Source organism: Synchytrium microbalum (genome assembly GCF_006535985.1).
Source record: "Synchytrium microbalum strain JEL517 chromosome Unknown SmJEL517_scf0012, whole genome shotgun sequence".
NCBI lineage: Eukaryota > Fungi > Chytridiomycota > Chytridiomycetes > Synchytriales > Synchytriaceae > Synchytrium > Synchytrium microbalum.
This window is the reverse complement of record NW_022158361.1, coordinates 240,416-267,554: the sequence shown is the minus strand read 5'-3', so window position 1 is coordinate 267,554 and position 27,139 is coordinate 240,416. Positions and strand designations below refer to the sequence as shown.

Here is a 27,139-nt window from a genome sequence, read left to right as displayed (position 1 = left end):
AGACTTCCCAACTATGATTGTTCCACTGGTGTATGGGCTCTTGAATGGAGACATGGCGGTTTTGAATGAAAGGGAGACCGAGTTACTCACGGTTGCTGGAATAGCCGTCATGGGAGGAGCAACAGTCCAGCAACTTAACGGACACAGAGCGTGAGTTTCAATGAAATCAGTTCTTGCGTTTTCCGCGGTTCCTAACTCGACCTTCTCGACTAGTGGAAGTATGAACGTTGGATGCACACAGCGTGAGGTCGACACCGCAGAATTCATCGCCAAAGAGTGCCTAAAGGCGATATCCTCTCCTTTAAAACTGTAATTCACTTTACTGACACAAAACTGTAATTCACTTTACTGACACAATAGATCTCAATTGTTTCGATTTACTTGGTCTATTTGAGTTTCTGCTGACGATGCGAATGAGTGCTACTAAAGACTACAACTTCCCTTTACCAAACTTGCTCACAATGATATCTGTAATCTTTTCGACGTTTTCAACTTGCTGTATCGTCGCACCAACATAAAGCGCACCCCTTCGATGCGACTCAGATTGTTTCATAACTTCTCCACCTTGACTTCTCAAACACGCAACCATTCCAAGCTCTGTATATATAGCATTGAGCGTTGACACGTCCGAGAGAACTCTCCCATACTGCTCTGTCAGGATCGCATCCAGTAAATCAGGGTGGATTGAATTCAAGATCGATTTGACGCGATGAGCTAGCGAGTAAGAATACGTGGATCAGTTCAAACCTTCCATTGACGTCAATGCAATAAACATACTGTTCTTGTCGTAGACAATATCAAAGAACGCTTCTCCTCGTGGCCTCCAGTCCAAGAATTGTTCTTTGGGTCTCGATTGAAGCGTTGCCAGTGTAATGGAAGGATCAACTGCCTTTATCCCATTCGCAAGTTGAGTAAGGCCATTGATGACACGTGGAGCTCCTGCGACTGCAAGTGTCTTGTATATCTGGGTTTTGGGAGTGACTGTGTTTAATAAGCTCTCGACGTTGAACAAATGTCCATAGATTACCGTTTCTCGACACTAGAAAGGCAGGGAAACTTTAGATACAGACAATAGTAATACGATTCAGCAAGCTTACTAGAGTCAGCATGGCAGCAGCTTCAGGCTTATGATCGTTTAAAATGCATTTGACCAAAACAGGGAATGCTGGCGTCTGGTTAAGCCCTACAAAGGCTCCACTTATAGCAACATATATAAGATCTGACGGTAGTTCCGAGAATTCCTTTCGCAGTGTCCTTATGTCTTCTATGTCCATTTTTGTTGGAAGTGTAGTCCCGTTTGAGTGGAGAGTGATTGGAGTGAAAGAAGAACGTTTAGACGAGTGCCAAAGAAAGCTCGTCTTTCGGTAGACACGCGTTTGGATCTATCGTAGAGCCATGTTTGGTTACCATTGGTGGCCTATTGGCCTCGTAATCGCCATAACCGTGCCGATTGTTCAGAGTATTGAGCAACAGCACGTTCTGAATGTGGGTCAAAGATGCTCAAATGTCGCTAATATTCACGTCATATTCTCCAATCATCTTGATATTGGCTTGTAAGTGTTTGTTGGGTCAAGATCTTCTACATCAACAACACTCACTGACCTGTTTCTCATGAACTAGTACCCTACCAGCCAATGAAGTGGTGAATCAATATTTTCATACTCATTACCCGAATGCTATTGGTATATCCGGTCATGCCAGCGAACAGAACTATCTATTGACGTATTACACTTTTGACATAGATGTTGCAAAGACGCTGGAAGGAACACCAAACAAGTTCATATACACCACACACTCGTATTGTTAGTTCCTCTTCAAGTTCGTCAAGACCGTGACATTGGATCTAATCATACACTTTCGAACCACCCTAGTGATATCTCTCTTCTTTGATTGTCCTGTTGGCCTGGGCTTAAAGTGTCCAACTCAATCTCAAAAGGCTGCATTATCAAAAGCCATTGACGCCGGTATCATTACATACCACGCGTTTCCCTTCAATGCGCAAATGGAATACATGGACGCAACGCTGGTCGAGTTTGGAGTCAGCTTGACGCACAGTTTGGACGAAAAGTTCAAAAAGCCTGGAAAGACTGTATTATCACAGAGAGATGTTCCCGGAATGAGTGTGGGTACATTGCCAGTGTTGCGTGAAATGGGTGTGAAGGCTCTCAGTTTTGGAACCAATGAGGCATCGGCTCCGTTGGGGTTTCCGAAAGATACACCGTTTATTTGGAAGTTTGGGAATACTGATATGATGACCTTCCTCCAGTAAGTGAAAACAGACATGCCGTGTCAAGCATGATGGCTGCTGATGGTCCTTTCTTTGCTTGTAGTCCTGGCAACTATGGAAGCACTGATCCAGACTTGCTGACGTGTATGACCTCATGTCCAGTGGGTGCCATGTTCGCCTGGAACACCGATAACAGTAACTGGCTTCTTTTACGTATTTCTATCTTCCAACTGTTGAGGTTGACTGTAGCCATTTTCAATATAGAGGGCCCCCATACTGCAGAGGAAGTCACATCCATTCTTGAAACTGCACGGAAAGCCTATCCCAACGCCAACGTGTATGCAAGCACATTCGACAGAATGGTAGCAGACTTTGAGCAGTGTCGACCTGGAATGCAAGTTATAGATGGCGTTGAAGCTGGTGATACGTGGATATACGGTGACGACGGAGGTTTGCAGTGATAGGCTTTTAACTTGACTTACACTGGTAACTTACATACAGGTGTTCAATCGGATCCATACAAGACCTCAGTATTCCGAGCAGAATCACGAATACGAGCCTGCTTTGCAGAGAACCGCTGTAAATGGCCCGGCACTCAATCTCAATTTGACGAATGGTCTAGACGATTACTAAAAGCTGGTGAACATACGTGGGGATCCGATACCAAACACAGTTTGACGCCGACACAATATGCTGCTTGGGATCCAAAGGACTTTGCACAATATATAGACGATGCAGAACCACAGGCGTTCGCAGATACTTGGCAAGCTCAATTTGAGTGGGCTTTAGGTGGTATGCCGCAGTCTTTGGTTGATTTGGTCAAGGACGAAGTCAGCCCTCTGAACACAGTGGACGATTCGAGTTATAAGGTGGCGTATACCACGGCAGTAGGTGGAATCACGAGATTCGAGTGGCAGGACTGGAGAATTGGATTCGATAGCACTACAGGCGCCATCAACTTTTTGCTATGTGGAGACAAGATAATCTCGTGGTCGAATCGTCAACTGCTCAGGCTAGAGTATAAACGATTTGACGAGCACGACGTGAATAGAGCGCTATCCGAGTACGGGTATACTCTTGTAGATTGGTACTTTAAAGACTTTGGCAAAGTGGGTCTTGGAGCAGGCTCTAGCGTTACAGCCAACACGACGCTAAAGAGGATATCGGTTAGTCCTACGGGGAATGAGTTTGTCGTGTGGATGGATTTTGCTGATGAGATACACGGAGCTCCACAAATGATCAACGCATATCTGAAGCTTGATGATGAGGGTACGCGAATCGACGTTGAGGTCTCCTGGTTGAGTAAGAAATGGGATAGACGGCCAGAGAGCATATCGGTATGGTTTGATCCGGTTGTAAGCGAGCCAGGTGGGGTTTGGAAGATGAATAAGCTTGGGAGCTTGATTGATTCTTCGACGGTGGTGTTTAATGGATCCCAGGTAAACCAAGTTACTCCTCTGGTTTCATTTTGCATATCCAATCTTACACATCAACCCACGATGCAGCATATACATAACGTATGGAAGGGGCTAGGCCATACAAAGTCTCTATGGATTGATACTCTTGATGCAGGACTAGTCTTAATTGGGAATTCGACACCCTATCCAGTTCCTTTGACGCCACAATCTCTCAAGCAGGACTCGGGAGTGGCGGTAAATCTCTTCAACAATGTGTGGGGCACTAATTATGTACAGTGGTGGCCATATAGAAAGAACGATACTGGAGCCGCGAGGTTCAGATTCACAATCACTCCAGACTGGCGGGACTGAATCCCCAAACACATAGTGATATCAATCCAAACAAAAAACGTGTATTGGTGTAGTAAAACAACAACCTAGTTTAAGTCATAATACTAATATATCGTTGCCTTTTCAAAGTCTCGCCTTGGCGTACTTTGCCTTTTGCTTTTTACGAGCAGCTTCAAGAGCAGTTGGGATCTCCAAAATACCACCAGTGTTCCAGACTTTGATGTATTCAAGACCCTAATATGAAAATAGTCAGAACCATGATAGAAGAAGGGCGCTCAGGAATGTAATACTCACATCTTTAACACTGTGGTCACGTTGGAAGTTCAGTAGATTCTTGGTAGAGTACACAGCGACTGGACTCTTTTCAGCAATGATTGAAGCAGTCTTGATGGCAGCAGCAATCATCTCCTCCTTTGTGGCGAAGACTTTACCAACCAAACCAATCTGGTAGGCCTCATCTGCTGGCAAGTTTCGTCCTACATGACAGCAAAGAATGAGCCCTCAGATTACAAGATTTAGAATGTGCAAGGATGCATTACCAGTGAAAGCAAGTTCATGTAAAACAGACTGGTTGCCCATAATCTTTGGGAATCTGTTCAGGGTTCCGACATCAGCAGCAAGGCCAATATCGATTTCCTTGATACAAAAGTACGCATCTTTTGTAGCGTATCGGATGTTTGATGCGGTGATCAAATCCTATAACATCAACCATACGGACACTCAGATTGATTGAACCAGTACCTTGCAACTGTCAAACATTCGTTTCTTACGACACCAGCACCAACACATGCACCATTAATGGCACAGATGACTGGTTTTCCACAGTTTTCCAGCGATGACATGACATCTAGAGATTCAAAACGTCTAAGTTTACCCCCGAGGATTCAATAAAACGGTCTCCCTCACCTTGCCACTCTTGGCAATGAGCTTGCGACAAGAGAATTCGACGAGGTGGATCAGTCTCATCGATAGGTGGGAATGCTTCAACTAGATCTAATCCGGCAGTGAAAGCTCTTCCAGTTGAAGAAATGACAACACATCTAACATCAGCATCTTTGTGTGCTCGTTTAAAGCAATCGTAAATGTCGTCCCAAGTCTTGTGAACTATTGCAAAGGGAAGGGATCGGTCATTTTGAATGTGTGTGTGATGATGTCACAATGTAGGCTAGTTTTAGCAAAAACAATCGAGGCTGCAGAGCTCTCACGTACTGAATGAATTGAGCTTGTTTGGGCGGTTCTAGAGAATCCATCACGCGGTTAACTTCAGGGTGTTTGATAATTCACGGGAAAATGGATTCTTAAACAACTTACGAGCTCAACGTGCAGGACAGATTCTGCAGCCCAACTAACTCGAATGGTAGTATAAGCAGGATAACCGCTAGCAACTTGAACAGCTGAGGTTGCCATCTTTTGGTCTTGATTCGGTATGTCTTGTCGAATGTGTTGGTAGTAGTTGTGAAGTGCACGAATGTTGTGGTTGAAAATGGCCACAACGAGGAAATAAACTGACATCTTAATCACATTACTTTATTTTCGTTATTTTATGTCAATCTCAATGAGCGACCGCTAAGGAACTCGTCTTCTATCATGTAGATGACAACCTTATTTGGAAAGGCTATAGTCTTCAGCACTCTGACAACAACAGCCACTATCTATGCCGCATCAAAATACTCGGAGAACCTAGAATTCATCAAGCCCATCACCCTTCTGAACGACACGCCACCTGTCTTCCAACGAATAGTCAAAACACCAAGGAGGTCGACACAATGGGGACTTTGGAGCCGTCCAATAACACAAAAGCATGCATCGCTCGAAGCTATAAGTCAGGCACTGTTTGGATCTACTGCATACAAACTAGAACTACTCTTGTCCAATGCTAAAGAAAAAGCATCAGCCTTCAAGCAAACTCCCGGATCTAAACTTGGGAACATGGTAGTGCTGCTACGTCCGTCTGAGGATGAAGTAATATATGAGTATAAAGCAGAGCCGGACTTTGACTTTATAATGTACCTGGGTATAGACAGATGTGAGCATGAATGTAGAGTGAACCTAGGGTTTGTGGATTGGTCGGATAGTCAGGTCCAGCATTTGGGTGAGCGTGTGTATACACCGTTGCTGCTAGACTCGGCTGCTCGTGGTTTGAAGTGACTTTTTGGTTGCTGTCGGTATATAAAACCACAACCACATTTTGCATATATATAGATAGTTTGTATATTAGATCAATTAACATATTTATTAGAATCCCTTGATTATTATTATAATAGAGGTTTTTATAGCTGAGTCAGTTTAAAGGTATCATCTCATCCAAAGGCCATTCGTTATATAGCAATACGAATACAGTCTTCATCTTGGCCTCTGAGCCATTCCAGTCCAGGTTCGCGTCGCGGTACGATACCCGGTATGCCTTCAATCATGTTACGTTCTGGCTCTTGCTCGTCATCTTCTTCACATTCGTGTGCTGCAGTCAAGACGAATGAGGAATTGCAATGATCACATCGAAGTCCGATTTCGTGGACTTTGTGGCCACTTTCCGCTGTGTATGAGCGGATGGCACAGACTAAAATACAGAAGATTATGTTAGTTTTGGAGTTCCAACACACTCAAACACAAAACACCATACCAATCATATCACAACCAGGTTTTACCACATGCATGCTCTTTCCAGGAAGAGCCAATGCGGCAGAGGATACAGTAGGCGACGTAACAACAACATTACACTCTTCTTCCGCAACTTCTTCAGGTATTACTGGAGCAGCTACGCTACGCTGCACAATCTGCTTCTCACAAGTCTTCTCTTCTTGCACCACTACATTTCTAGCCTCCATAGCTTCCTGTGCAGCCTGCTCTTTAATCCACCCCTGCAGTTTCCGATGAGCAGAAGCACCGTTGATAGTCGCAAAATCCTCCCACACATTCTTGAGACACCGTACGGTCAATTTCTGGTTGGTTAGGTTATACGGAAGTCGGGGCGTGCTACATCCCGGCGCGGGACTCGACATTGGTCCTGGAGCAGTAGCACGTAGAGCTGATCGGGCAATGGCGCTTTCATCTTCTTTTCGGGTGTATGGGATTACGGTGTTTGATGCTGGAGCTGATTGGGTATGTGGAGGCGTGTATGGAGAAGCGGTTGCTGGTTTGGGTTCAATGACCCTAGTAGATGAAGGTCCTCTATTCCTAACCGTTCTTGGTTCTGCTGCGTGTGATGGTGTTGATGCGGTGGTAGCAGCACTACTAGCATTAAAAACTGATATTGGAGACGCGGGAGCGACGACAGGTGAAGCTGCAGTAGCAGGAGACACCACACTTCCAGCCTTTGCTTTTACCGGCACATTCACGCAACTCGGTTCCTCAAACATGGCAGCAAGAGACTCCAATTTAGCAGATCGTCTTTTCATTGAAGCGGTCCTAAACAATCCCGTTGAAGCTACTGGTACTGCTGTTGGCATCTGATTCTCAATTCTTGTCACTTCAGCAGCTGGAGCAATAGCGCTAACGACAGCAGGAGAAGAAGGTCTGCCAGCCAAATTCGAAGCATATACACCCAGCACACCATTCAGAGACGGCCGACTCTTGGTTTGTTTCTTTGGCATTAAAAAGCTATCTTCACCAAATGCCGATGATCGTTGTTGTTCAAAAATGGCTCTCATGTCTTTGATGGTATTGGAGGTTGGTAATTCATCGTCTCGCTTATTAAGGGACCATTGGGAGCCACTTCTGGATAGTGATGATGCTGCAGATGACAGCATTATGGAAAGCGTATCGATGAAAGAAAGCCTGTGAATAAACGCTCTTTAGCGAGACTAGCAAGTCTTGAAGATATTCAGCCCCGAATGCAATTGCTTTGTTCCTTCGTAGCTACTGTAGCTTCTACGTCCAGTTTGTTCGACTTGCGTAATTCATTGCATAGCAACTAAACTTTTCTCGCAAAAGCGCAGCATGTTTCAAGACCTTGCAAAGCGCCAACATTCTTCACTGTTATTGTATCTATCAACACTTTGCCTCTCTGTTTCTCATCCGAGACTGGTCAAAGCGAGTCAATCACTTCAATCATCAACGTATGTCACAAGGGCTGTTTTTTATATACATCGACAAAGATCAAAAGTAACACATCTAATACAAAAGCTGTTCAAAAGCAACTCTCTTACTCTGAATATGATTTCTCCTTGCGAGATCTTTTGGATTTTCTACTTGCTGCTCCTCCTCCAGCTGTAGTACTCTTGCTAGCGGCAGTGCTGTTCATTGACCGGGTAGAACGCCTCGTCGTTCTTGTTTCATTGATTTCAGTCTCTTCAGGTTTTATATCACCTTCTTCATCGTCTTCTTCGTCTTCATCATCGTGTTACGAGGAGGATAAAATGAGACGATTAGCAACGAAGACGGATTGAACAAATTCATTAAACAAAGCCAAATACAAAAAGGCGTATTACCTTCTGTATCTTCAATAGTCGTAGTAGTGGGCTTCTTACGAGACGATGAAGCAGAAGCAGCAACTTTAGCGGCACCTCCAGCCTTCTTGTCTGCCTTGTCTGACTTTTTCACAACGTCTTTATCAGGAGAATATGCCCATAACTGCTTCAATTCACCTCGAATTAAAGCAGTCAGTAGCACTGACAGGGTACATGCTGGTGACAGGTACAAAAGTGCAGGCTAAAATGTCCAAAAATCCAATATTAAAAAACAAGCGAAAAAAAAGATGGCAATACCTTTTTGATAACATACCTGAGCAGTTTTCGTAGTATGCATCACAGCAACAGTAGTGACCAATCCAATAGCATAAGCAACAAAGCAAGCTGTGAAGTACGGTTTAGGGAATGCCGTGCTGCGAGGATTTTTACGTCCGTTCTGAGTTTGCTCATAGTTGTACTGCAGGGTAGATGTTTTGGTTTGGACGGATTAAAGATTTAAAACACTCGATACAGTACTCAAAAACAGTACCTGGTCAAAGCGGAGACAGAGAGCTACAAAGATGCCTGGAATGACGATATCACCTAATCCCAACATGGTGAATTCATTCCCTTTGGCGACACCGGTTGTTATGAGTGCTACTATGTCCTTTGGGAAGACTACTTTGATGGGTGCGTCGAATGATTTTGCGACTGTGACCATCACATCTGTTCCGAATACCCAAAAGATGTCCTATTATGAAACCAATAAGTTAGATGAGAGGTCATGATTTGATATACACAGGCCTTGTAATGACGTACATAAAAGAAGAGTCCAACAAGGAGAGCGATTCCAGTCAAGAACGAGTCTAGATTGAGCATTGTCACAGCTGATGTAGCTAATGCTTCACCATACATATTGGATACAATCCATTGTTTGGTCATGGCATAGTATGCTCCAATAACGATAGAGGATGCCAGCAAGACACAATGAAAGATCCCAAAGTGAAACGATAGGATTTCTGTACTCAGGATAATTTGTTATCTTACATCTCAAAAAGGGACACGTTAGCTTTCCGGGCTTACCTTTATGTTGCTTAAACATTTCGAGTCGATAATCACCCTTCAGCTCCCACCCTGTGGCCTTCCGAGCAATAGCCAGTCCACTTTTAGTGAGTGCCCCTACACCAAGCAGTGCAAAGTACGCTATATATGACAAAAAAAGGGGAGCAGGGTCAGAAAAAATCTCAATCTGTGCAGTAGAGACATCTTCTGAGGTCCAGAAAGACCTCACTAGCAAACTCTTGATTGTTGATCGTGATCTGACCTGTCAAGACAACATTGACGTATGCTTTGTCAAAGTATGTAAACAGAAGATACTAGAGAAAGAGAGAGGCCAGTTTGAGGCATTCAGATTTACAAAACCATAGGAGAGCTCAACTCGACGGATTCAGAATTTTAAACCAAAACGAGTGAGAAGCAAAACATACCAAGCTGAAAAGTGTAGCAGAGCCCAGAATGGGAAACATCTTGGCGTCTTCCAAACTGAAGAATTCGACCTCCTCGTCGTCTTCTACTGGTAACAGAGGAGCAGCAATTCCATTAGCGACTTTTCCAGCCTAGAATTCGTGTTTGAAAATGTGAAAGCGTGGGTTAGATCAAGTTCATTAACTGTATCATTAGATCTGTCTGCTGTATCAATAAGTTCAGTGTTTTTCTATAAAGATCTCAAGTTTCTGATGCCTCTCGAGATCAACTAGTGTTTTCACTTACAGCCTACCTACCTTTTTGAATTTGAGACTGGCAAATGACCCAAAATAGATCGGAATAACTGCCATGACTCCTAGTGCAATGTACCTGAAGAAACCAATTCAGAAGTTTTGTTTACGTTTCGCGATGTCAAATGAAAGGAGCATAAGAAAAGACACTTACGCAATGAGCAGGCCATCTACTACTGGCAGAGCCTTTAAATCTACCGGTACTTCGTCCATTCTTGCTTTACTTGTAGCAATGCCTCACTTGTGAACTTGAGGTGTTGAGTTGAGTGTCAAACTTCAACGACGCGCTTTTAACACAAGATTCAAGAACAAAACCTTTATATTTCATCAGGCCTTATAAAACACACCAGTCAACTCTTAAACACACAAATTCATATAAAAACTCTCTACTTCTTCATTTCTTCTGAAGTAGACTTGCTGGAAGTGCCTTCATTTTCTCCAAAAACCATGGCACATTCTCTTTACCATCAGCACGCTTCAACTTCATTACGTGCGAGACAACCGCGGCTGCAATGAAGCCCTTAGCGAGGGATCCAGCAGTCCTGAATCGTTGGATTGTTACCAAGAATATTGGTAGCAAGACTGATTTGACGGGTATGAAGCCAAACATGGTGATGCTCTGATTGAAAATACGACAGTTAGAATTCCATAAAGTGTGTCCTCGCGTAACGTCAAGACTTAAAGTTGTACCTCTTCCGTCGCAGTGAATGCCCAGAGCCATCGTAGGGCGAACTCCAAGTTGGCAAACATGGTATATGGGACTAGTCCGTCAGAGGTGCTACCAACTTACGAGAGGTGCGGTCAGTCAAACTTCTTCCAATCGCAGTCAACCTTCATTCAAGTTCCTTACATCCTTGAGTTGCCACTTCTAGAGCCAACAAGACAGCACACAATGCAGCTTGAACTCTATCAAAGGTTTTGATGGAAACAACTGAGATTCTGTTCCGTTCTGCACATTCTCGTTCATCGTTCATCATCCGCTGCCAACGAGCGAATTACCTCAAGAAGAGATTCTCAGTAACAAGCCATTCAACCAACGTCTTCCTTGTGCCATCAGGTCGCAGCCTTTGAACTCCTCGTTTCACGACGATGCTATTTGCATAAGTATCTCCTTCCCCATTCAGGCGTCGTTCAACAGCAGATTGGTAGACCAAGATACCAACAACTCTGTTAATGACCTCGAACGTCGTGACTAGTGATATAAAGAGAGGTTGATCAGCTTTTTTAAATATCCTGACAAGTTCTTTAGATAAATTGCTGCAGATCGGTATCATTTCCACTTGACAAATGCTAAACGTTGCACTCACCGCCCAGAATAGCAAACCCAGTAATATTTCTATGCAGCTGCGTAGCTAGCTTGGGATGATACAAGTAGGTGCGCATGGGAGTGACATGCGGGAAGAAGGTAAAGCTGAAGTGTAACGATACACCAAGGACAGCAGCACAGCATGAAAGTGGTGCTGATTCAAAAAGATTTACGAGTCCTAGTAGTTGTAGTGAGGGAGAAAAGTGTTAAGTTAAACGGTCAATGCCAAATCCGATATTTGGCCGACACGATGAGGTCAATGTCTGACACAGTTCGTCAGTTACAATTGTAATAACGTGCTTGAAATTTGAAGTTTGCCACGGCCATCGTTAGGTCGAATTGCAATACAATTCTTAATTTCTTGAATTTTTAATGAGGTGAATTTGATGTGACGAACGCCCATCGTAAAGAAATGCGGCGAGAAAGCAAAGATCTCGATTAAGAAATATGAAATATCGATACTTACGTTCTTGCAAGACTGCAGGATCAAAGCGTTTCTTCACCGATTCGTTAGATCCATCAGAACGAGCTACAGCAGACATCTTGGTTCAAGGTTATATATGAAGTTGCAGAATTTCCGATTAGATTATGTCTAATTTATCTCTCTAAGGCCCTGAGTTGACTCCTCTTGCTTTAATGTCAAAACTAACAAAATACAAGACACGTCGAACACGTGGAAATGTTTGGAGGTTGACAGGCTGATGAGAACTCGGGTTCAATGGATGACTAGTGCATTAGTGGTATCTTATTTGACGATTCTGTGTACTGCATCTATCTTCTGAGCCTTAATAACGCGTCAGAGAGTCTATCAAAAGCTTTTCACTCAACGGCCACTATCGCAAACTACAGCCACTGGATGGAAAATGACTTTGAAGTGAGCATTGGCCCTCCTCGTTACTGAAAACCTTCGTGAAACTTTTCACCGCAGACAGCTTGACCCATCAAGCTCGCGATCACCATGCGTACAGTCCAAGATAGAATATGGATCAATAAGTTTGAAACAGTAAAGCCACAGACAGATCTACACTCTCCTCTACAATCCAAGGGCTGAGTCAAAAACTAGACACCACAACACACTGCCGTGGTTTACAGACTGATAATTTTGCAATATATTGGTTTTTACGAGATAGCAAGACTATTTATAATAGAGTGTTGTGTGTGCAAATGATAATGTTATGTTATATAAGTCGGATTATGGTTTTGAAGGCTTGTTCCTTGGATCCCAAAAGTGAAACTGGTTTGTGCCTGCCTATATGAATCGAAATCCTTCACGGGCTACTCGGTTCCTTTCTGGTTTTGAAGGCTGATGCACCGATGGCCTAATAGGCTGTCCCTTGTATGCGGAGAGAATACGTTGTGCTCTGCGAAAGATGTGGAAAGGTGTCGTGTGAGTAACCAGTTTGTCATATAGCGATCGCCCGTGAAACGAGGCATTGAGGCGACAATATGCAACACGAGATGACATGGGACTTACTTTGTTGGCTGTAGAACCATTGTGGCCCTTACGAACAGAGGTATCGGTGGATGCTGCATGTACTGCACGATGGCGTTTGTAGCGACATTAGTAGCGGGCATACTTGTAGAGGAATGGATAATATAGGCTGTATGTAGTTGAGCTTGTGTGTGTTGCAGCGGTTTTAAGTTCTGGAGTATAGTTCTAATACTTCCACTGTCTGTGATGTGAGACAAGATGCAGATCTGCAGTGATGCAAGCTGTTTTGACGGGTTTAGCGGCCTGATTGTGTGCAGAGATGCTTTAGAATTGGCCTGTCTCGTTTACTGTAGAGCGCTTGCTTACTTCTTGATGTTTTTAATGATGAGAATGTTTAAGTGTTGTCTTGCAGGTGACTAAGAACTAACCGGCAGAATTTCAAAAAACTGTGCGAGCGTCATTCTGAGTTAACGATAGGGTGATTTCATCAACTTTGACCAGGAGAGAATTTGTCCTGTATCCTCTGCAAGTGCTCTTCAAGGCCCTAGGCATCTGTAATCACGAAATAATGGCGATCGCCAGATGCGTTGCACTAAGCAATTAAGCAACTAAACTACTCCTCATTTCACCGCCAGTACACTCACGAAAAGTGCACCAAACATCGAAAGGTGGTCCACGATTACCAACTGTGTTGCCAACAATTAGTACACGAACCGTGGGTTTGCTGCTAGAGGCGACACATTCGATGTGGAAGTCGAAACAAGTTGCACTGTTCCAAACTTGATTAATACACGTACTATTACATCATATAAATGAAATAATCACGTATCGAATGAGTTTCAGCCCGTCTAACTTATTCGTTACACTTGTAGTTTGTGGCTGTTCTCGCCACTTTTTGTTGTTTTATCAGCGGAATCAACTTGTCAAGTAGCACTAGACATTGATTATTCTGGATATGTCCAACTCGAGCATTTGCGAGCTTGAACCGGGCGCCGTAAGTTTTCGAGTTCAGAGCCAAACCGTTGTTGTGTTTGTTTTTTGGATGTTGGACGTTCCCTACAGACAAAGGGACCTATTATCGACGATGAATTGTGGAATGGTTTATCGGTCATCTCACTTTTTGATATTGTCTTGGCGGGGTCCTGTTGGTTGATTATCGTGAATTGGAAACATCAGCCAAAACACACAATTTGGTGCAATCCCAACACACACGCATTTCTGGAGCCCGAAGCCAACATCACTTCTCATTTCCTTTGCAATCTACTTAGATCGAACCAGGCATCACATTCACTCAGCTGTTGAACGTAAGTCCATTTTCAAGCTTGATCCAGGTTAGATCCAGTTCTAACAACACTTCTTTAAGTTTGTGAATGAGGAGAGACACGTTCAAGGATGGATCATCGCTGGAGCCTGTGCCGCCCTCGCAACCACCTTGTCCATCATCTTGATCATCCGTCACCTCATCAACTACAACAGCAAAGATGAGCAACGGCACATTGTTCGCATCCTCCTCATGGTCCCGATCTATTCAATCATCTCATGGATATCATTCAGATACTACTACCATTCGACATACTATAATCTGATCAGGGACGTCTATGAAGCATTCGTGATATACAGTTTCTTTGAACTAGTGCTACTCTATCTCGGGGATGATTTCGATTCCCAGAAATTGTATTTGAAGAATAAGGAGAAGCGAAAGTTTATTATTCCACTTTGCTGTATGAGCTATCAGCCTTCATCGTCGACTTTTCTCACTAATCTCAAGATTGGAGTCATGCAATATGTGATCATCAAGGTGTGTTTCCTGTTTTGACGCTAGCCTCTATATCATGTTGAACCACTGAATTGCTTTTTGTGTTAGCCATTGGCATCTTTAGCGGCGGCAATTACCGAATCTGTCAACAAGTACTGTCCAGAATCCATGAGTCCAATGGTTAGCAATTTATTGAACAAGAGGTCATTTTCTTGTTAGAACTACCATTCTCAACCTGATATCTGTTTTTTTTAGTATGCACATTTGTGGCTCACGGTTACAGTGGCCCTCGCCGTCTCCTTAGCGATGTTTGTCTTGTTGACGCTCTATTTCACTGTGGAAGAGGACATCAAGGAGCGAAACCCCCTTGGAAAGGTAAGATGGTCAAAACCTGGCGGATCGGCAGATTGTGATGTTGCAATTCCAACACATTTTTGGTTTTCTCCTAGTTCTTGGTACGGATTTCAAGGCCTAATTTTTTTATTAGATGACTGATAACAAGTGTCTGATCCGCTGACTTGTTTTTCTCACATAATCCGTCTGTTACATAATAGTCAATCAAGTTTGTCATTTTTCTTACATTCTGGCAGCAAATCCTCTTTGGTGTGTTGACACATTACAATGTGCTCAAACAGACTGATTATTGGACAGCGGCCAACATATCTGTATGTGGAGTGTAACATCCGTGTATAACAACTTTGACAAGAATCTGACATTCTGGGTGTATACAGGGAGGGTTGCAGGACTTTCTTGTATGCATAGAAATGTTGTTAGCCGCCATAGCGCACTACTGGTGAGATTTCATTGAAGCCCTTGCCTCGATTGAAGTAGTGTACTCAACAACCACACCTTTCTCCTTCACCAGGACATTTGGAACTCGCGAGTATCGCAAAGAAGGACCAAACCGCTTCACAAACCCTCTCTTTGCGCTCTTTCATGCCTTTAACCCGTGGGACATTTTCTACAACATCTTCCTCATCGTGGAATCTCTCTTCCATTCCTGTGCTCCTCATAAAAAGAGCAGAGCAGTGCATTCGTCGGATGTAGAGATGGCACATGCAAGTCAACAACAGCCGCTAACCATGCAACAACAGCAGCCAACAACAACAACGAAGGGAATGGCAACTGAGAATGGCAATGGTGTATATCGGAATGGCACACCGAGTAGCCCAACTACAAGCTCCAGGAGCAGAGGAAGTCCCCCTGTGGTGAGAAGGGAGGAAGCAGGACCTCCTACGCCTACTAAAGATAGATAGAGACAGGATCTGTAACCTCAAATTTGCTTATTAGAGATTTTAGGTAGTAATACATATTATAATGGGTTAGTGACAAGAAGATCGTATTGATGTGGATGGCGCGTACGAGCGTGTGTGCAAAGGAACAAAGGAACGTGCATCTTGGCAAAAGATCGACTAACTGTCCTGATTCCCTCAGTTTGACCTGATTGTAGGAGCTGGGGTCAAACTTCAAGCTGAGCCACTTGTAAGTTTCGTTCACACAACAACAGCCCTGGAAATGCAACCCAGAGCGATATATAGCTGATTTGATACACTATACATTCACTCATTCAAGCTGGATTTCAGTCTGCAAGATACGTAGAAGGAACTGAACGCCTCCGAAACGGCAAACACAACATGATGTCTCAGAAGAGCCCATCAGTTACATTCGAGGATTCTGTAGTTCTCAGGAGGAACAGTACTCTAAAACGGGTATGTATTCATATTACTTAGCAGCCTCTACCGCATCGGGGCCTCACAATCAAGCCAAAAAGAAGCAACATCGGTGCAAAACCTACCGTTTTTTTGCACAACATTTTGAACCTTATTTTAGAGAGATCTGTTGCAAGCACCCTCTTGGCATTACTATATATTTCAATGAAACTCTATCATCTTTCGATTCTCTGTACTAACAAACTTTACAAAACAACAAAAGCTCACAAATATCAAGACGGTTTCGACACTCGGAGGCATATGTTTGCTCGTCAACGGGATGACGGGGACTGGCATACCGTTCATTGCACCCTTGTTTCAGCAAGCCGGGTGGGCAATCCCTATACTGCTATTCGTGTTCTTCGGGATTGTTGCTACGTTTTGCTCGCTGTTTATCATCGAGGCTATGCAGGCCATACCTGGTAACCGATACTTTCAAGTATGTCAGCACATGAATTGGATCTATTGGATCAAAGTGTTTTGAACGCACATTATGAGATTTTGACGGTCGTGGACGCTGATTGGAGAAACTTTGTAGGGCACTGTCGAGTTTGGTACTTTGATCAACTTTTACTTTGGTCCTGCATCACATGTTGCTGGGCAGATATTCCTGTATGGAGCGCTGGAATCGTCGGCTATACAGGCTATTATTTTATCTGCTCAGGTAGGCAAAAACAGACGAAATTGTTGTGTGATGACCTGGCAAACACAAACTTTTCGCTTCACACACAGCTAACCCTGTAAACTCATCTACGAACTAACATACACATCCTCACTAGACATTCGACAACATCATCATTGACATCTTCAAACGATCATGTGGTGTATCATTTGGTCCTGATAGTGGATGGTTTTGTGTTTCGGAATTATCATCGGGATCGCCATATGGAAATGAATGGATGCTTTGTACTGGTGGTTTGATAGTACGTAGAATACCGAAAACGCTTTAGCTACCGCGATCAGAAGTCGATAAAATCCTCTTTTTGTAGTTGGTCGCCATTCTTTGTGTTCCAATGGGACTGGTCGATTTGGACTCGAATGTCTGGTTACAGATAGGTATGTGCAAAGCGGAGACACTCAAGTCCTGTGTATTCTCTCTGAGTATTGCATCTCCCCTTTGTTAGTTTCCTTTGCCATCATGGTGTTGGTTTTTATACAGTGGGTGGTTAGTGGTGCATTGGCTGGATCCAATGGCAGTGTCCCTGCTATAGGTGCTGGATTTCAATCTGTTGTTGGTGTTATCATGCTCAACTTTGGTAAGTATGAGTTGATATGGCGTTCTCGTTTTTTGTTCTGACGTCCATGGAACGCGTAGCTTTCACAACGATTGTGCCGTCTTGGGTGAATATCAAGATGAAGGATGTGAATACTCAGGGGACTTTATGGTACTCTGTATCTATTGGTCTTGTGTTTTACTTGGTTATTGGCATCATTCGTATGTATCTGTTCGATCGAATGTTTTTTTTTGCGTCGTGCAATCACAAACCAATACATCGTTACTCTAGCTGGCTTGGCATTCAACATCCCAAACGGCTCAAACCTTCTCCAAGTGCTAACAACCCAAGGAGTTCCGCAAACCCTCTCAAAAGCAACAACCTACATCTTCTCCATCGTCGCTCTAGTAACCTCAATCCCAGTCTTTTTCATCGTCGCTCGTGATAATCTAGTTCAGAATCGAGTATTAGGAAGATCATCAGCAACATTTGTTGCATTTGTACTGCCATGGATTGTTGCGATTCCGTTTCAATCCGGTAGCTCGTTGACGTATTTCGTTAACTGGAGCTCTCTTATATTTACATCTGTTGCCAACTTTATTATTCCGTTGGTCATATATTTGAGGTGTCTCAAGTTTCGGAGAGGATATAATGAGAATCGAGGTAATGGCGACGATGAGAGCTATCGTGGTGCATTTCACATGGCCTTTGTTGTACGCGAGTGCTTTTTTTCGCTTTGAAATGCATCTCGCTAACACTACCTTTTATCTCTCTAGTCTTGACGGGACATCAAAAGTCACTTTTAAAAGCAATCCATTTTGCTTCGAATACCATTCAAAGAGGTATCGACGACGGGAGTATTGATCCAAACTATGATGGCCTACCACCTGTAACACCCGACACACCACTTCCATTCTGCTTCGTAGTAGAAGACACAACCTCTGACGAGGATACCACAACAACTACCAGAACAACAGGTGTCCGTCGTCTACCAAAATTGAAGACAGTCATGGAAACACCTAATATCGCAGCAGTAGGAACAACAACAGGCAGTGAAGACAGCCGCAGAGGAACAACGAGAGTATCAAGCACGTCGAGTCCACAGACATCGTTTACTGGACTACGTGTATCTTTAGGTGACGAAGAGCTACAAGAACAGCTGCAGCAACAGGAACAAGATGGTATAATAATAGTAGAAGACACAACAGATTCAGACGCATTCCCAACAACCTCAACAACCACAACAACGCTACATACACGAATAACAGGCACAACACTCCTAGTTGATGCTGAACCACTCCCGCAACGAGGTAGAGGATCAATACTGCGAGGTTTGCAAACCATCATGAGACCATCAGCTGCTGAACGAGACATTCCATTTGTATCTACTGGTACTGAAAGTAGTACTGTGTCTGGTACGGATGATGATGCTGCACTGAAACGAATTCTGAGAGATGATGTGCCGGATCCGGATCGTGATGATGAAGTGAGGAGGGGTGTTACGAATAGGTTGTTGTCGAGGGTTAAGCCTACTGGTGGGAGTGTTGCGTGGAGGAATGGGGATGAGAGGTCAAAGGCGTCGTATAAGAACAATGCGTAAGTGCTAATTTATCCATTTTTGGTTTAATGGAATGCAGTCTTTACTGAACGAAAAATCCCCGTTTCATTAGATTGATGGTACCTCCCAGCAACAACAGTCTACCATTCGTGACAAACATAATCCCAAACAACAACACCAACCTACCATTCGTGACAAACATAATCCCAAGCAGGAACCACAGTCTCCCATTCGTGACAAATATAACTCCAACCCCTGCCAGCCACAACAGACATCTTCCGTTCGTAACCAACGTCCCTTTATCAAGCATATACAACCAACAGCAAATACCAGAAGACACGGAAGAAAACCACGCAATGAGATCCCGCCTCTCCTCCCTAATACCACGTCGCATGAGAGGCGAAACCGTCGAACTCTCCACGATATCCGAATCTGAAACCCTCATAAATAACACCAACAACAATAACGACAATACAACTCTATCATCACCAGCAAGCAACCACACAATCACCAGCATCCACAGTAACAATAGCATAACAACACGACCAACTCACAATAATAGGAAGATTCAATTCTCATCGCCAACGTCACCAACAGATTCATCTTCAACGGGCCAAGGGTTTAATGAATTGGCATCGAGAAAGATTACGCAATTGACTGATGCTGGGTTTGTGACGAATACGGCGTTCAGGGCTTTGCCGAGTTGGTTACCTGTTAGAGGTGGGACGCTTGCGACAGTGTTTTTGTTTGTTACGACGGTTGTTACGGTGTTGAATCTGGTGTTTAATATCTTGCAGGCTGCTGGGCTTGCTCAGTGAGGGCGCGTGTGATAAAGGTGGAGAGTGGTGGGTTGTGTTATAATGGAAACTTAGTAATGTTAATTTTACAGTGCCTCAAAGTAGAAATACACAGTTGAAATTTGTACAATAATCTTTAGTGTCTTTGCGCTTTCGCTGGTAAACAAGTGTGTGTTGTTAATCTTACGATGGAAATTGTATATTCGTTACTCTATACCAAACTCCAACGTCAGCTAAATATATATAGTTTCTGTTCCTTCCTTTGCCATCCTATTGCGTCTCTTACATACTACCAAACAGATCATCAATGGCTCTTTGATCTGCACTCGACAACACACTTGACGTAGAAACAGTCGTGGTTCCTCCTTGTGTACCAACACCACTATTGCTTTTAACACCAGGAAACAGGTCTTTCAAACTCTGTGCTACACTGGCTGATATCGGTGATTGTGGTTGTCCCTGCTGTTGTAGTAGTGATGGTCTTCTCTGTTGGGCTTGAAGGGGCGGTGGTGGTGGAGGCATAGTAGACGATTGTGGTCGATTAGCGTACTGTTGGGTTATCTTCACTTGTCGCGGTTGCTGTTGTTGGAGTATTGGGGCTGGTGCTGAGGGGAGACTCAATGGCACGTTATAAGTCATTCCGTATGGTGTTGTTGACATGATCATTCCACCACCTATACTACCGCTATTACTGTTCATACTACTATTATTATTGCTATATGGATTATACGGTGCAGCGACTACAGGTGTAGCAGCAGCAACAGCAACTTTACGTCTCTTTGTTCTCACGACGGCCTGATTAGTCTCATACGTAGAATCGCCCCATCCCAATTCCGGAATCCTAGCTCGTTTCTTGAGCACCTCGTCTGTCACGCTTTTGGTCTTGTGTTCTTCTAGCACCACTACATTAGGTGTTGACACGTTATCTGTACACACTCTCCAGTCATGCACACCGGCTCTCCATACGTTTCCGATGCGAGGCTGGAGTTCGAGCCCTTGTTTCCAAAGTGCTGCTAGTAGTTCACGGGCTGGTGATATGTCTATTGTTGGAGATATGAAGACGAGAGAGGGAACTGTGTCGTTTGTGTTGGGTTGACTGCAGTTTGCTGCTGTTGTTGCTACTGCTGTTGTGGGCTGTTGAGTAGCGGGCAGCTCTGATAGAGTGGATGTTGATTGTTTGGTAGATGCGACCGGTAGCTCTGACATAGTAGATGATGCTTGTTTTGTAGTTGGTATTGTCGATGTGGTTTGTGGAGGAACGGCAGGCTCTGAGATAGTGGATGACTGTTTGGATGATATTGTTGATGGTGGTGACGGTTCCTGCATCGATGGTATAGGCGGTATAGTCATCGTTTTCTAAAAGACACAGACAAGTTTGAGTCGAGATGTTGGGTAGATGAAGAGTTGACACAAAGAAAACCATCACGATATGTCAAATGTCCGATTAGGAGATAAAAATGAACATAATCTTTATGTTTTGATTGTCGTTGCCAACACTTTCAATCTCCTTTGCAAAAAAAACAGCTGGATAGTGAACTCACCGTCTACGAGCGCTTCTCACAGTAAGGCTCTAATTCACTAAATAGAGTCTTGCAGTTCTTGGATCGGTATATCAGAGCTTCTTCTTCCTCCTTTTTGATCCTTTACTTCAAAAACAGCCTGTTGTATCCCTCGTTGATCAAAACGCTACTGAAGATTGAGAAGTTGACGAAGAGTCAAAGCACGTTGCGGTTTGACATATGAACTCTATGAAAACGAGAATGGATACTAATGCAGCATTGGCCTTCCATTTGACCGTGTTGTTGAACGAAAGAAAAACAAAAACAATTCTAACTCCTTTCTCGCAGGGAGACATCAGAACACGAACGTGATCTTTGCGTACAAAATTGCAAACTCAGATCCTCAGTCATGTTTTCAATAACGCTTTAATGCTATTGCTTCACTTTTGGTGGACTGAAATTGTATTTGAAGGTCCTGATTTGCCATTCGCGTTTTGAAAGTGATGACTTCAATGGTTTGGTCATTTCTTCAGGTATTTTGTTTCCAAGAAGTACAAAATAACAAGATCTAGTATACAATATATCAGGACTAGCTCTTAGGACGCGTCATTTGCTCTCAAAAGAGCCCAACGATAAATATAGAGATAAAAGCGAAGTGCCAGCAACTTGATCCCAGGCGAATCGGCATAGCTTGTGATAATCAGTGATTTGCAACTGTGTGCCGTCCATGAAATACAACCAGGGGTTGGTAATGTCCACAACTCGACTTCGTAAAAATCGAATGTCTGGTATCCTCGACAGCAAGACGAGACTAGACTTCTGTGATTAAGTAGATCCTTTCATAAAATTGTACTCGACTTGAGGGATTTAGCCTAGTTCTTGGTTATTCTCGTAAAACCGAACGACATTCGTCAGCGAGATTCTGGTTGCACGTTTCTACCGAGACACCAGTCATAGCTGAAGAAACTCCGAAAAAAATCATGGAATTTTCAGAAAAAGTCTAATTCGTGCATTCTACTCTTTGATCTACCGGGATGGGTGTGATCTGTTCAAAAAATGTAGAGTCAAGTTTTGGAGGGTTAATCTGAGGTACTAAAACCATCTCATTGACTCACGATCCAGTCGTGGGTACCTCAAGATAACTCATTCGGTCTGGTTTGTTGGTTGGGATTTGAAAATTAGATTCAGGAGAGCGCAATAAGATATCTGACGTATAGCCACCCAATTAAAAATGAATGATGCAAGATGCCACATGGCGGTTGGATGCTGCTTCGCATTCTGTGGTGTGGCTTGTTTGAGTAATTACCGGGAAACTGAACGCGACTCAGTTTTTTCTGCAACCTTCAGATCCACTTCCACCAGAACTACTCGAATCATACAAGAACGACAAGGAACGAACAAAACGACACTCTTGGTCTACGCTATACCATCCAGATCTACCAGCCAGACTACCATCGAAGCAGTCCAACGAAACCACCACAATAGCAGCCACGTCAGTCACCACCGCTAGTTCTTTTCTCCACAACGTCAAACAGCAACCATCAGACAAAGTAAGTCGCGGTTCTTTACTACTGTGGGGATCCTCAGATGCCCCCTTGGTCGCAATTCTTTACAGATCGTGTGATTTCAAAGCTTTTGTCGCATCGGCTTTACCAAGCAAGAAACTTGGCGAAACTTGGCTGAATAACCATCGCACTCAACTAACCCAAAAACATTTACAACAGATCGCACTCATATAACTGTAATCGTAATATGGAATCACTATCAATACTACAGGACTCGAATATGGCATCGGCCAACGTGTCGTCTAGACCACATCCGCACCTTCAGGTACAGTCACTAGAAACTTGGCACCTTGTGTCTTTGGTGGTAGATCGGGTTCAGGAACGAGAGATCATGACGTTATGTTTCCTAACAATGCTACCCTCGACTAGATCGTGACAAAACCCAGACGGATCCGAACGCAAGCAGTGAATATAACAGTGAAAGATATACCAACTCTTCTGCCACTAAACGACTGGGCAGTCACTCCAACGTCAATCCACACACATCCGAATAGAACTCGTCTTTGATATACCAAAGGCGCTCGTTGTTATATAGTAGTCAAGTTTTTGTTAGTCATCAGCCACGTATATATTCTATTTAGTCACTTTTCAAAGCATTGCCATATACAAACACAATACATATAGATTCACGCTGCATATTTAATGATTGTTGTAATGATCCGGACGCGGTTTGAGGCGAAAGAAAGTGGTTGCCAAATGAAGTGCAGTCGAATTGGACCATGACCTTTTTAGTACCGATCGATTAGAAAATTTTCAGAGTGGTGAGATTGTACATAATTCAATACTATAATGGGACAGCTGAATCCCCACCGAACAATGCCATAATCTTGCGAATCGGGTATGTTTTGTTGCAGCACCTCCATCACTTGAGAAAGTACGTAAAGCCGGTACATATTTTATGCACTAAATTTCGATTTTTTTATAAAATTATCTTTGATGATCGTCAGAATTGGTTCAAGTAGAAGAAATACATGTCTCACTTGGCCTAGCAACAACCCACAAAACCCACACAAAAATTCACGCCCAGTCAGCCCGACAACGAGTTTTGGAAAACTGCCGGAAGCCGAAATACATGTTGGTGTTATGCGGGTTCTTTGACTCATTGAGTCTCCAGGTATTGTAAGTAGGTGGCCTCGTCGTGAAACGAATGTTAAATTCGCTCATTGTGCCTTATAACGAGATAATCAGTTCGTTCTTGTTCGAGTTGCCGTAGGGGCTTTGTATCTCTGCGTCCGGTGAATTCAGTGAAGGCAAGTTGAGTATTGATAGAAATAACGTGACGAGAAGCCACCCAGAACCGAGCAGACTCAATTCCCTCTTTCACTAGGGTACGCACTCGATTTTATTGATACTACTACAGTGTTTTAAGGCGCATAGGTCATAGTGCTTCCACCTTTAGCTAAACGCTCAGGCAATCTATACTTGTAAACCAAGTTGACCCATTCAACCATCAGTTCGCGCGTATCAGCCGGTGAAACCATTTCTAGGATAATTGGAAAGTTATTGAGATGCAGCTCATAAAATCACCCTTGTCACATCGACCAACTCACCTTCAATATCAAATGCCTCAGCAGTCAAGAATGGAGACGCAACTTCTCTGAACTGTTCCAACAATCGTTCTCGAAGTGAAGGATCCTTGATCAAATCTTTCTTGTATGCAGCTTCAATACCACCCTCTAGTGGAAGAGATCCCCATTCTGCGGACGGCCATGCGCAACGTACGTTTATGCCTCCGCCTTCGACGTTACCGTCACCACGACATCCTAAAGAATGGTGGATTAGACGATGTGATATTCCAGGCATCGTTGACGTTTGTATTCTTACCCAAAATGGCACCAGCAACACCATACAACCGTCTAACAATAACCGTATACCATGGGACGGTCGAATCGTATACTGTGACTGCTAGTCTTGAACCAGCACGAATTGTCCCGGCAGCTTCGGCCTTGGTTCCAACAGCAAATCCTATTATCGAGAAAGATTGGAAATAGTCCCAAAACACCTCCAAAATGCATACAAACCACAAACCTGGACAATCGTTGAAGTTGCAGATAGGAAGGTTGAACTGGTCACAAACTAGTGTATTCAAAACAATGAGAAAAACCTGTCTTGCCATGTATTCAAACCAAAACACGCCATACTTTGAACGAAGCGGTTCACTTTGTGACAAGCAGCAGCGGAAGTGGCTCCTCCATTGAATCGTGGATCACCGGCAATCACACCCACAGACCATCCATCGAGACGAGCAAATCCAGTTATGAGATCGTTACCCCAGTGTGTTCCAATCTCAAAGAATGTGTTGGGATCCATGATGGTTGACAAGTAGGCTGTTCGAGGATCGTATTGTCGTTGTCTCTTTTTGGGGATTGCGTTGAGGAGTACGGATTGATCTGGTTTGAAAGTCTCAGTGTCAGAAGGAACAGCTAGAGGATTCTCACAAGGAAGCTATTATTACCTGGAATAGCTTTTGGAGGAGCGATTCGAGCCGGTAGCTCGTGCCTATTGGTTGGAAGGTACGACAACCATTTGGCCATGGTTTCGAAGGCTTCGAGTTCAGAACCAACAATGTTATCAAATGTGCCGTTAGCACCCATGATATGAGAACCACCAAGTTCTTCCTTGGTAACGGTTTCAAACGTTGCGTATTGGACGACTGGTGGACCTGCACTGGAGATTTTGTTTGGAATTGAGCATTTTGTACACATTGCATCAGAATAACAGTTGCTTGAGACATACGCGAAAAGTTGACTCAATCCAGCAACCGCTACTACGAAGTGAGTAAGCGTGGCTCGTGCTGCACCAGCTCCAACTACAGGCACCGAAAATTGATGTTAAGGGACTTCAAAGAGTGAGGCTCAGCAGTATTGGAAATGATATTCAAACAAGAAAAAGGCATCAAAGTACCTGCAGGGCCCAAAATACAAGCTCCAACTGGAGAAATCTTCAGAAGTCTGTTCATGATACTGACTGAAGACATAGCAGGAATATACGTGCGTCCAGTACTCAAGTATGTGGTCACGGATCCACCTCCAGAACTGCCGTCCAATAATCTTATCAACGGCAAACGGAGTTCAATTGCCATTTGCTCCGTGTAAAGCGACTTTCTAGCGATTCCACCATCAGCATGTCCACCTTCGAAGCAAGATGAGATTGAGCAACGTACCGCCAAGCACAAGAAAGACTACAACACTACATACCACGAACAGAAAAATCATCAGCACCAACAATCACGTCCTTCCCTCGAATCTTGCCTCTTCCAGCCACGAAGTTTGCTCTCACAAACTCTTTAAGCTTGCCAGTCTTTGGATCTCGAATTGCTTTCCCAGCTGTAGAACCCCATTCACGCAAACTACCAGCATCCAAAATCAAAGCTACACGTTCTCTGGCAGTGAGTTTGCCTTGCAATCTCTGTCTTTGTATTCCTGGGTCTTCTTCGTTAAGGACCGCAGCTAGTTTGCGTCGTGTTTCGAGTTCTTCAACAGCATCCTATGATATCAAATATAGAGGTATGAGCACCTGCAGGATGTGGTTTTTGTCCTTGATGAACACATCGTGGAACCACAAAACAAATTCCACCAAAACAAGAGTCACACCAAATAGTGATCACTCTGCTTTGAACCAAGATTGCAGCCGAAGAAAACTTACGGCCCAAGACTCCCTTTTCTGCTTCTCAGCTGCGAGAGCCAGTTTGCGTTTCGCTGGAGTTTGTGTTGTCGTTACAGCTGCTTCTAGGACATTGGGAGCAGCAGAATCCTTCTCGTCCTTATTGGCCGAGCTTATGTGCTTTGCAATCGAGTTGATGCGTTCTTTGGCCTTGTCCATTTCTGCTACTTGGTGTCAACGTTGTGACTTTCCGTGTGTTTTTGGAAGTACGGTTTAAGCTCAAGGGGGACGATTAGAACTCAAATTGTTTGCCAAGCATGCCTTATTATATTACATCATGTATTGATTATACGTCTTTATTTGAGAGGATCAATGCTGGTTTTCAAGTGACGTATTGGCATAAACTCATTGCAAACTTAAGCAACATGGTTTGAAGTGTCAACCAACAAGGGAAGCCTCGGAAATCTGAAAGAATCGCATATGCTGAATCAGGACGCGTCGTCGCGGTTATAGTGATCAGGAGTACTATTGGGATATTATATTCTTTTGATTTGACAAGAGATTG

The 27,139-nt window shown here is 43.7% G+C and overlaps 8 protein-coding genes across 8 annotated transcripts; 3 read left to right on the top strand and 5 right to left on the bottom strand.

Moving 5' to 3' along the window:
• Window positions 1-430: 430 nt before the first annotated feature.
• Window positions 431-1,274, bottom strand: SmJEL517_g02729 (uncharacterized protein; the record flags this gene model as incomplete). Its single annotated transcript, XM_031168657.1, has 3 exons — window positions 431-714; window positions 778-1,039; window positions 1,098-1,274. The coding sequence occupies 3 exons, from the start codon at window positions 1,272-1,274 to the stop codon at window positions 431-433; spliced, it is 723 nt and encodes a 240-aa protein (XP_031025333.1).
• A 2,824-nt stretch (window positions 1,275-4,098) lies between these two features.
• On the bottom strand, window positions 4,099-5,382 carry SmJEL517_g02728 (uncharacterized protein; the record flags this gene model as incomplete). Its single annotated transcript, XM_031168656.1, has 7 exons — window positions 4,099-4,209; window positions 4,270-4,451; window positions 4,515-4,671; window positions 4,746-4,822; window positions 4,882-5,079; window positions 5,185-5,212; window positions 5,287-5,382. The coding sequence occupies 7 exons, from the start codon at window positions 5,380-5,382 to the stop codon at window positions 4,099-4,101; spliced, it is 849 nt and encodes a 282-aa protein (XP_031025332.1).
• Window positions 5,383-5,568: 186 nt separating this feature from the next.
• Window positions 5,569-6,123, top strand: SmJEL517_g02727 (uncharacterized protein; the record flags this gene model as incomplete). Its single annotated transcript, XM_031168655.1, has 1 exon — window positions 5,569-6,123. One exon carries the CDS (start codon window positions 5,569-5,571, stop codon window positions 6,121-6,123), a length of 555 nt encoding a protein of 184 aa, XP_031025337.1.
• Window positions 6,124-8,116: 1,993 nt separating this feature from the next.
• SmJEL517_g02726 (uncharacterized protein) lies at window positions 8,117-10,348 on the bottom strand (the record flags this gene model as incomplete). The annotated part of the gene is made up of 10 exons (XM_031168654.1): window positions 8,117-8,301; window positions 8,403-8,622; window positions 8,695-8,838; window positions 8,911-9,111; window positions 9,180-9,379; window positions 9,444-9,563; window positions 9,652-9,736; window positions 9,848-9,976; window positions 10,142-10,214; window positions 10,290-10,348. 10 exons carry the CDS (start codon window positions 10,346-10,348, stop codon window positions 8,117-8,119), a joined length of 1,416 nt encoding a protein of 471 aa, XP_031025336.1.
• A 181-nt stretch (window positions 10,349-10,529) lies between these two features.
• On the bottom strand, window positions 10,530-11,983 carry SmJEL517_g02725 (uncharacterized protein; the record flags this gene model as incomplete). The annotated part of the gene is made up of 6 exons (XM_031168653.1): window positions 10,530-10,754; window positions 10,826-10,920; window positions 10,986-11,041; window positions 11,135-11,327; window positions 11,443-11,619; window positions 11,908-11,983. 6 exons carry the CDS (start codon window positions 11,981-11,983, stop codon window positions 10,530-10,532), a joined length of 822 nt encoding a protein of 273 aa, XP_031025335.1.
• Window positions 11,984-13,828: 1,845 nt separating this feature from the next.
• Window positions 13,829-15,885, top strand: SmJEL517_g02724 (uncharacterized protein; the record flags this gene model as incomplete). Its single annotated transcript, XM_031168652.1, has 9 exons — window positions 13,829-13,867; window positions 14,142-14,177; window positions 14,237-14,671; window positions 14,738-14,809; window positions 14,885-15,004; window positions 15,079-15,084; window positions 15,184-15,294; window positions 15,361-15,422; window positions 15,495-15,885. 9 exons carry the CDS (start codon window positions 13,829-13,831, stop codon window positions 15,883-15,885), a joined length of 1,272 nt encoding a protein of 423 aa, XP_031025334.1.
• A 733-nt stretch (window positions 15,886-16,618) lies between these two features.
• On the top strand, window positions 16,619-19,928 carry SmJEL517_g02723 (uncharacterized protein; the record flags this gene model as incomplete). Its single annotated transcript, XM_031168651.1, has 9 exons — window positions 16,619-16,777; window positions 16,877-17,002; window positions 17,118-17,261; window positions 17,328-17,394; window positions 17,463-17,594; window positions 17,654-17,773; window positions 17,844-18,215; window positions 18,329-19,148; window positions 19,223-19,928. The coding sequence occupies 9 exons, from the start codon at window positions 16,619-16,621 to the stop codon at window positions 19,926-19,928; spliced, it is 2,646 nt and encodes an 881-aa protein (XP_031025341.1).
• Window positions 19,929-24,335: 4,407 nt separating this feature from the next.
• Window positions 24,336-26,793, bottom strand: SmJEL517_g02722 (acetyl-CoA carboxylase; the record flags this gene model as incomplete). The annotated part of the gene is made up of 10 exons (XM_031168650.1): window positions 24,336-24,454; window positions 24,522-24,734; window positions 24,796-24,936; window positions 25,000-25,047; window positions 25,113-25,361; window positions 25,427-25,638; window positions 25,708-25,780; window positions 25,876-26,103; window positions 26,169-26,457; window positions 26,617-26,793. 10 exons carry the CDS (start codon window positions 26,791-26,793, stop codon window positions 24,336-24,338), a joined length of 1,749 nt encoding a protein of 582 aa, XP_031025340.1.
• Between the last annotated feature and the right edge of the window lie 346 nt (window positions 26,794-27,139).